The following is a 10147-nucleotide window of genomic DNA, read 5'->3' as shown; positions in this document are numbered from 1 at the left end:
CCCATCCCCGCCACAACCCTAAGCCCAACCTATTGTGTGTTGTACGTCCTTGTACTTAAAAATAGTACCTGACATTGTGTAGCATCTTATCATTGTTGTATATGGGGAATTGCTTAACCTAGCAATAGTAAAAGCTTGGCATTTGGTTCTATGAACATCCTTACTGTACCGACAGTAAGGTCATATAGGCCTATTGTTTCTCTTTCTTCTGACAAATTAATTTAAGTTAAGTAATTTTCGATGAAAGCGTTTGCTGAATGCCCTAGAGATTTAAATGTAAATGCAACGAGAAGGAGGACCGTTGTTTGTTTTTAGCTATTGTCATAGGCGTCGATTATGCCGGGGACGTGTCCCCACCAGATTTCGTCAAGATTCATTTTGTACCCGCCACATAAAAATCGAGTTGAATTATTATGGATTATTGTAATTCATTTAAGAATGCTCGATTCTGATTGGCTGGGAGGGGGGCATTAATATATTATTATATTGCATTAACATATTGACCGCTGATTTGTCGGTTCTACTTGCTGCACAGTAGATCAATACGCCGCTTGTATCGTTTTCTATCACATACATTTCAAACATGAGGTCCATTGTAAAAATAAACCTTGTTTAAAAAAGTTTCTAAAATCTGTCGGAAATCTATCAGAGGGTCAGATGAACTTAAACAGAGTATACATTTAATAAGCATGCAGTACGAATAAGAAAAAGGCTAATTATTAAAGTATTAGAATAGTTTTATTATGTTGGCCGGCGAGAAGTAGAATAAACGGACTAATCAAGGTTACCGCCTTGATTAGTCCGGAAGGTTACCGCTCGAGACGAAGTCGAGGGCGGTAAGCCGTCCACGAGCCGGGCATATCAAACTGTTTATTGCCCTGCCTCTCTGTGATTATTCCTTACTTATTACACGGGTCTTCTCAATGCCGTGTAACCCTCCGTTCACTTGCAAGGGCTCTTCACAACTTCCGGCTAAGTATAATTGAACGCTGTCAAGGAAAACAAAGGACTTTTTGCCTATAATGACTGTTACGAGAGTGGCGTATGTGTGTGCGCGAGAATGTCTGTGTGTGTGTGTGTGTGTGTGTGTGTGTGTGTGTGTGTGTGTGTGTGTGTGTGTGTGTGTGTGTGTGTGTGTGTGTGTGTGTGTGTGTGTGTGTGTGTGTGTGTGTGTGTGTGTGTGTGTGTGTGTGTGTGTGTGTGTGTGTGTGTGTGTGTGAGTGACGTCAGCGAATGAGTCGACGAATGAGTGAACGAGCGATTGAGCGAGTGTCAGTCTAGGAGGAATTAAACAAGACCGGTTGTGTTTCCGAGTTACGTGTAGGCCTACTGTACTGTTGAATAAAGTACCAAACGCCGAGAATCCGTGCCCGTGTCTTCCGACCTATAAACAGACCCACTGCCGGTTATAGTGAAGGGTGTTACCCCCGAAAGGACATCGGCCCTGGAGGGAACGTCTCCCCTGTGCTCCCGGACTACGGTCTGAGAGCCAAGAAACAGGAAAGGTGTAACATTGGCGACCACGAAGGGACCCTCTCACGCAAACGGAAACGCAGTGGTGAGCAAAGAATGAACGGTGAAATAAACCGGAGAAGTTAGAAGAGACAAAAGAATAAGCGGGAAGCATTGTTTACCTGATTCAGCTAAGCTAAAATGGCGGACGCTAACCGTCGTAGCCCGTGCAATCTCGGCTACTCAAAGTCCAACCCGTTCGTAACGATAAACGACGGTGATGTGGAAGAAACCATAGACAATATGAGTGAAGGAAATACAAGTTATTATGGACTTTCTAACGTGTTCCACCGTGAAGTGGAGCCTATTAGAATGAAGCATGCGGCGGCACCATGTGAGCTCATTCAACCCAAGTTCTCAAGCTGGAACCCCTTCATTAATTCCGAAGAGGACAGCTACCGTTTTCAATGCGGTGCGGCCAACAGACCAAGTGACTTTATTCCACAACCTGCTGCTATTGCAACGCCACATTCAAATCCCTTTTCTTCGGACCAGGGGAGTTACATCCACAGCACCCCCAAGATCGTTTGCCCCCCAGCCCCCACATGCCTGTGCACCACCTGCCCTTCTTCATCAAAGGATATTAACTATGGACATTTGCCGCAGCCAGGGCACAGTCGGACTATGAAGTTCAAGAGCTCTTTTCGCAAAGGTGAGCAACCAAAGTCACATCAGCCCTCCTCCGAGAGTGAGGATGACTATGATCATCGAGAAAGAGTCCCCACTTTGAGACCCGGACAGTATGATGGCACCACACCCTGGACAGAGTTCCTGCACAGGTTTGAGAGTTGTGCTAAAGCTAACTACTGGTCCGCAAAGACAATGGCTGTCCAGTTGAAGTTCTGCATGGTGGGTGCAGCCGGGGCCATCATCCACAGAAATCCCCGGTCCACCCAGTGGGACTACGTCCGCCTGGTGGAGGAGATAGAAACTGCATACGGCCCTTCCTCGCAGCATGCAGCTGCAGTAGCTATCGAGCTGAGACAGCGTGTCCGCAAACCGGGTGAGGCTCTCCATGTTTTGCGAGATGACATCTACGGGAGAGTGTCAGTAGCCTACAGCAACAGGGCTGATGCCGAACAGGACGCCATAGGAGTTGAAGTCTTTACTAATGCTCTAGGGGATGCAGAAATTGTACAAAAGCTTTTAGAGCAGCGCCCACAAACATTAGCCCAAGCCTTTGACATTGCCCATCGCTATGAAACCACAAAGCGAGCAGCATCATATGTCGCCGGTCTCATGCACTCAGGAGCCCGTGACATAGCTGAGCGCAGGCCCCGTGCTATGGTGATCAGAGAGGGAACCGACGAAGAGGAATTAAAGACGGCTACAGCGCCCCCATCAGCCATCTTTAAACCTGCGTCTTCCAGCCACAGTCACACACCATATAGAGGTAAAAGCCCCAGAGACATTAAATGGGATGAGATTCGGTGTCACAACTGTTCAGGCTTGGGTCACATGAAGAGAAATTGCCCCTCACCAAGAAATGCAACTAGGGCTCTAACTTCAACCATGTCCCCTCAAAGCTCAAGGTCAGCTGTGCTTCACCTTAAGGCCCAGGGTCAAGAAATGAACATTCACATGATTGTGTACGAGCTAGAAGTGTGCGCTGTTTTGGACAGTGGGGCTCGGAAAAGTGTTTTTCCTCTGTGTCATTACAACGCCATTCATCCAGATGTCAGGCCTCCACTTCAGTCATCCATCGTAGAGACTCTGATCGGTGTTGGGCCTGGTGACATACCCGTGCTCGGCGAAGCTCACATCCCTGTCCAGATCAACAACCGTCAGGTGAGCGTCCTCTTCCTGGTTGCTGATATAGCTGGTGACGAAGCCCTGCTGGGCCATCCATTCCTGAGCCAGGCCCAGGCACGTCTTGATTTTGGGAATCAACGGATTGTGCTGTTTGGAGAAGAGGTGCCGTATTTCGATTCCAAAAACAAACCAACGGCGCACTCAGTGAGAGTGGCCCGGACGGTGGTGCTGGAGGCTGGGCAGGAGTTTGTGGTAAGAGGCAACATCCACCTTAAAGATCCAGTTGAAGGGGGATTGATGCTGAGCCCCACCAAAGGCTTTGTTGAAAAACACAGACTGTTAGTGGCCCGAGTTTTAGTGGAAGTTCAGCCCCATATGACCATGCCCCTCCGCATCTTCAATCCAGGCAACAGTGCCGTAACCATTAAAAAGGGGGCCATCGTGGGACTCCTCCAGCCGGTAGAGGTTCTGCAGCCTACGAACGCGGTTGCCCACAACCAGCCTGAACAGACTGTCAGCAGCCGCCCTCCGGTCCCCCAGCACCTACAGGAGCTCTATGCCCAGAGCTCTACTGAGCTTAACCAAGAGGAGCAGCTGCGGCTAGCTCAGCTGCTGTGCACCTATGAGAATGTGTTCTCCACAGGACCCACTGACCTCGGCAGGACCAGCCTGGTTCAGCATGACATCGTAACCATGCCAAGCCTCCCAGTCAAGCAACCACCACGCCGGATGGCGTTGGAGAAACAACAGGATGCTGACCAACAGATACAACAGAGCCTGGGGGCGGGGCTGGCCCGCCGCAGCAACAGCAGTTGGGCATCTCCCATAGTGATGGTAAAGAAAAAAGATGGGACGTACCGCCTCTGCATAGATTATAGAGGCCTGAATGACTGCACGATCAAAGATGCATATCCTCTGCCCCGCATCCAGGACACGCTGGACACCCTCTCTGACGCCAAGTGGTTCAGCACCCTTGACCTCGCGGCCGGCTACTGGCAAGTCGAACTGACCCCAAGAGCACGCAAAGCAGCAGCATTCTGCACCAAAAGTGGACTGTTTGAATGGAATGTCATGCCATTTGGACTGTGTAATGCCCCGGCGACATTCCAGCGCTTGATGGACCGGGTGCTGGCCGGAATGCAGTGGGAGACCTGCCTAGTGTACCTGGACGACATCATCGTTTTGGGCAGCGACGTTCCGCAGATGCTGCAGCGGCTGGGCCAGGTTTTCAGTCGTCTCGACCAGGCCAAACTGAAGCTAAAACCATCTAAGTGCTGCCTCTTCCGCCGCCAAGTAGCCTACCTGGGTCACATCGTTTCAGAGAGCGGTGTGGCCACTGACCCCAACAAAGTCCAGAAAGTGCAGGACTGGCCAACACCGACATCAATCCAAGATGTCCGTCGCTTTGTGGGCCTTGCATCTTACTATCGGCGGTTCGTTAAAGACTTTGCTTCCATTGCAGAACCTCTCCATGCCCTGACCAAGAAACATGCCCAGTTTTGCTGGTCTGAGGAATGCCAGGCGGCATTTAATGAACTTAAAGGCTTGCTAACGACCGCGCCAATCCTGGGGCCAATCCTGGGCTACCCACTCGACCAAGGCAACATGATACTAGACACAGACGCCAGCGACGTCGGTATCGGCGCTGTTCTCTCGCAGGTTCAGCAGGGTGTGGAACGTGTGCTAGCCTATGGAAGCCGCAAGCTGTCCACAACTGAACAGAATTACTGTACCACACGGCGAGAACTGCTAGCCGTGGTCGACTTCACGTCACACTTTCGCCAGTATCTCCTAGGGCGGCGCTTCACGGTGCGCACCGACCACAGCAGCCTTCGGTGGCTAACAAGGATGAAGGAGCCTGAGGGACGGCTCGCCAGGTGGCTCGAGAGACTTGGCGAATACAACTTCGAGATCATCCATCGCCCTGGCCAGCTTCACGGCAACGCAGACAGCCTCTCCCGGAGACCCTGCCGTCAGTCCTGTCCTTGTAAGCTCCCCAGCCCATCTCCTCCTCAGTTGAACATCAGTCACCAGGCTGTGCAGTGCAATTTGGACTCTGACATCAACCAGGCGATGCTGAGTCCAGTGGGGGTAGAGAGACACCCAGCTCCCGCAGAAGCAAGTCTAGTGGGGGTAGACAAGGCCCTGCCAGCTGACTCTAACAACTTAAAGTCCCCCGAGAAAATATACCTGACTAAGTCAAAAGAAAATGAACTGTTTGGTGGTTGGTCCCTGGAGGAGCTGCGACAAGCCCAGGAAGACGACGCAGACATTGCACCCATCAGAACCTGGTTGGAAACCAGCGGAGAGCGTCCTGCATGGGTAACAGTCTCACCATGCAGCCCAGCCACAAAGACATATTGGAGCCAGTGGAAACGCCTCTACATCAGAGACGGAGTGCTAGTTAGACGCTTCTACTGCCTGGACGATACCCAATTCTATCCACAAGTAGTGCTGCCCCGCACCTTCCGGCCAGACATCATGAGACAGATGCATGAGGGACAAGTTGGCGGACATTTTGGTGTAGAGCGCACGGTAGCTCGGCTGCAAACCCGATACTTCTGGTACAGAATGAGGGAGGACGTCGCCCTGTGGTGTAACACCTGCACCAGCTGCGCATCAAAAGCCAGGCCACGGAAGACACCACAAGCCCCCATGGGCACTGTTCGAGTCGGAGCGCCTATGGAGCGCATCGCTTTGGATATTATGGGGCCACTGAATGAGACTGAACGCCACAACAGATATGTGCTGGTAATACAGGACTATTTTACAAAATGGGTCGAAGCTTTTCCCCTACCTAACGAACAAGCTGTAACTGTGGCTGAAGTGCTCGCCTCCGAGTGGGTGTGTCGCTATGGAGCCCCGCAGACACTGCACAGCGACCAAGGCCGGAACTTCGAGTCTGAGGTGTTCCAGGAAATGTGCAAGCTGTTCGGGATCGACAAAACACACACCACACCTTTCCGTCCTCAGTCCGATGGGCAAGTTGAAAGGTTCAATGCCACTCTACAAAAGATCCTGGCCACGACAGCCGAGCGTTGCCACTGGGATTGGGACCTCATGATTCCCTACGCTGTCATGGCCTACAGAGCAACAAAGCACAGTTCAACTGGTTTCACCCCGAACTACATGATGTTTGGCCGGGAAGTGAGTGAGCCAGTAGACCTTGTATCCGGCCTGCCGCCGGACCCTGAACCAGCTCCCTCAGCCCCTGAGTATGTCCAGCACCTTCGAGAGCGACTGGAGCTGGCGCACCAAATCACCAGAGATGCTCTCGGAGAGTCTGTGGAACGTGCAAAGAGACAATATGACAAGAACTGTTGCCGCACACATTACAACGTTGGTGATGCTGTGTGGTACCTCATCAAAGGAACAAAAAAATTCAAGAACAGAGTGAGGAAGTTCCTCCCATCTTACGAAGGGCCATTCTTCGTTCTGGGTCAGTTGGACGACCTGGTTTATCGAATCCAGAAAGGGCCAAAGACTAAAGTAAAGGTGGTTCACCACGATCAGCTAAAGCCTTATCGCTGCCGGGACCCACTGGACAATACTTGGGCCCTGGAGCAAGCCCAGAGCTGGACACCAATGGAGGTGTCACCCCCAGACGACGTAGATCCTGCTGACACTCTACTGGGTCTGCCCCAGCTCTTCTCCAACACTGATGACAGCTCCAGCTTTCCCTCATCAGATCCAGCTGTGGACATCCCTGTAGCTGCTGCTTCTCACCTTGACTCCGTTCCTGTGGAGTTAAAGGACAGTGGGCGTTGTGCGGCGGTGCAGCACCCTCAGAGCCCTCGTTCTCAAAGGCCCCAGCGCAGGCGTAGACCACCGACTCAGTTGGGTGAGTGGGTGGCTCACTGAGCGCCCGTGTTCATGGGCAGTTCCAGGACTTTAAGGGCAATGTTTACAATGTTTAAAAACAATAATAAGTTGCTTATTGCTTATGTTTTGTATTTCTCTAGGTAAAAAATATATATATAGATATATATATATATGTTTGATACAAAGTCAACTGTTATAGGCTCTTCCAGCAAATTGTTAGTTTCTATACTTAAAAAAAAAGAAAGAAAAACTTGACGTAATGCTTGTTGTATGCACTATGGGGTAAACTGCATTTGGTTCTGCAGGTTTGCATTTTTCTGTTAATATTTTGAGTAATTACAGAGAACTACTATTATCCTTAAAATGCTAATTATATCTTCTACTCGTAGTCTGAACGATGGGTATTGTAATGCCTTTTCAGAATTTGTTCTGCTCAACTGTAATATGTGCACTAAACGCAACACACTGTTCAATTCTTGCCTTTGCACTACAAGCTACACTTTATCGTCATTCCTCTTAAATCGACGCCTACTAGTTATACTGCACCCTTTGAACTAGATTGAATGTGTATGGGGGCTGTATATCTGTATGGACATGTTGGTGTATTATTGTGCTGGAGTGAAAAATCTGTTTTGATTGTCATCCAGAGTGGGGTTAGTGTTACGAGAGTGGCGTATGTGTGCGCGCGAGAATGTCTGTGTGTGTGTGTGTGTGTGTGTGTGTGTGTGTGTGTGTGTGTGTGTGTGTGTGTGTGTGTGTGTGTGTGTGTGTGTGTGTGTGTGTGTGTGTGTGTGTGTGTGTGTGTGTGTGTGTGTGTGTGTGTGTGTGTGTGTGTGTGTGTGTGTGTGTGTGTGTGTGTGAGTGACGTCAGCGAATGAGTCGACGAATGAGTGAACGAGCGATTGAGCGAGTGTCAGTCTAGGAGGAATTAAACAAGACCGGTTGTGTTTCCGAGTTACGTGTAGGCCTACTGTACTGTTGAATAAAGTACCAAACGCCGAGAATCCGTGCCCGTGTCTTCCGACCTATAAACAGACCCACTGCCGGTTATAGTGAAGGGTGTTACCCCCGAAAGGACATCGGCCCTGGAGGGAACGTCTCCCCTGTGCTCCCGGACTACGGTCTGAGAGCCAAGAAACAGGAAAGGTGTAACATGACGTTTTTGGTAGTCTCGCAAAGCCAGACCAAACTACAGCAAGTAGAATGTTTTTGGTTTTTGGTAACACTCCTCAAGTAGTCCTGTAACTTTTCAACCCCAGCGTCTTCGGTTGCTAAGCGGCGTCAACGTCTTTGGCGGACTATTTCTCTGCTGATCAACCCTACGAATGCTGGTAACAAATAGATTGTAAAAAGACACACCATGTGAAGTCATTTCGTTTTGGCAAGTAGCCATTACTAATAACACCAATACTCTTTGGCTAGGATGATGAGGCATCAGACAACCAAGTCATTTTAGCCTGAATACATAGGTAAAAAGCACCAGAGCAGGTTGCTAGTACCATGGACAGTAGGCTATCAGAACGATAACCTTTTGAACTAAATGGATGTGGTAGGCTACACCACGGGATGCATCTGCAGACCACTGCCACATAAATAAAGGTAAGACGCGCTATTTACTGCTTAAGATTTGCTGGTGCTGTGGCGAGGTCTTTTGTGTCTTTTGCTCTCAAGTGGTCGGCTGTTTTAACTTGCAATTGATAGTCGGTGGAGTCAGTCTCTTGTTGACACAAAGTGACTTTTGGTCATTCTTGCTTTGCTTGAATTCTGGAATAATTGTGGGGGGGGGGGAGTGCATGAGTTTTGGTCAGAACGCCTGATGTAGGCTAGTTTTGATGGAATACGTCTTGTGAATTAAGAACAGCCAGCTCATGATGCGATACAGCGTTCAGCTGTGCAATAATTTTCTTTTTCAATGTTGACGACTTTTGTAGTGCTGTGTGTAGCCACACGTTTGGCCCTTCTGAACTTAAACATGCAGTTAATTTCCTTTCCTAGCTCCTCTTGTTTATGTTGTTAGCTTAGTCATATTGTGTCATGTTGTCAACATTGGATACATGGAGCAGAACATAGTGGGTCATATGTCCGATGCTTTTTGGAAACGTTTTCTCCATAAAACGACAGATTTTGTATACATTTTATTTCTTATCTACATGGGTATGCCGTCTTTCAGAACCTTTCATTACCGGCACCATAGAGAGAAAAAAGAGTGCATCCTCATTGTACCCAGCACTTCTTAAAATACACTTCCGAATGCGTCTCTGTCCCCAGCACATTTCAAACCAAACTGACGCCCATGGCTATTGCCTTCTCTTCCAGATTAGCAGAAGTTGCGGCGGCGCTACACGGGGCCTAGGGGGCGCTGTGTGAGTGGCCACATAAAAACAGTGCGTCGCAATTACAACACGACCTCCCCAGAACTCTTGTTAGACTGAATGACAGCACGTCGAGAGGCCACAGACAGAGAGACAGAGAGACAGAGTGACTGATTGGAGATGAATGGGATATAGATGTTTTAAACTGAATGAAATGCACCAATGTGGAACTGTTTTGTCGCTATTAAATCCCAGTATCCCCAGTCAGAAAAACACGAATAAAAAAAGCAAAAAAAAAAAAAAAAAACGACACTCAACAATACACTTTTGCTAATTGCGTAATACAATTGAGGTAAAAGCCGAGATCAAAAGACGTTCCAATAGGACGGTCGTCGCTCCACCAAGACCCTAAGTGTGCATGAATATGTAAAACAGAAGACAGGCATATGTGTTACCTTACAAAGGCACGCGGTTCAATAGGATACAGGCTTCCCCCACTAGAGCCCTCCCTCCTCCGCCCTTCGCCAGTCTCTCCATCCCAGGCCGTCTCTAGGTGATGTAGCGCCGCCAGTCTCAAGCAGGTGTCCAACATGGCGACCACGGGGAGCGGATCTCTCTCTATTGCTCTCGCTGTTTTCCTCATCTCCTCCGCTACGTTTCTCCTCAAAGGTAAGTTTTGTGTGTGTATGTGTGTGTACGATGCAATGCAGAGATACCACAACAACCACCACCAACTACGCCCGGAGACT

At 49.3% G+C, this 10147-nt stretch overlaps 1 protein-coding gene across 1 annotated transcript; it reads left to right on the top strand.

Moving 5' to 3' along the window:
• The first annotated feature begins 1033 nt into the window (after positions 1–1033).
• Positions 1034–7125, top strand: LOC132474556 (uncharacterized). Its single transcript, XM_060075333.1, has one exon. It carries the CDS (start codon positions 1654–1656, stop codon positions 7123–7125), a length of 5472 nt encoding a protein of 1823 aa, XP_059931316.1. The 5' UTR covers positions 1034–1653.
• The last annotated feature ends 3022 nt before the right edge of the window (positions 7126–10147 follow it).

The sequence above is a fragment of the Gadus macrocephalus genome, chromosome 16 (genome assembly GCF_031168955.1).
Source record: "Gadus macrocephalus chromosome 16, ASM3116895v1".
In the NCBI taxonomy this organism is placed as follows: domain Eukaryota; kingdom Metazoa; phylum Chordata; class Actinopteri; order Gadiformes; family Gadidae; genus Gadus; species Gadus macrocephalus.
The sequence above is the reverse complement of the archived record's forward strand: the minus strand, read 5'-3'. Positions and strand labels throughout refer to the sequence as shown.

Bases quoted from the DNA above. Each gene is read 5' to 3' on its own strand.
- LOC132474556 (XM_060075333.1), top strand. From the start codon at position 1,654: ATGGCGGACGCTAACCGTCGTAGCCCGTGCAATCTCGGCTACTCAAAG.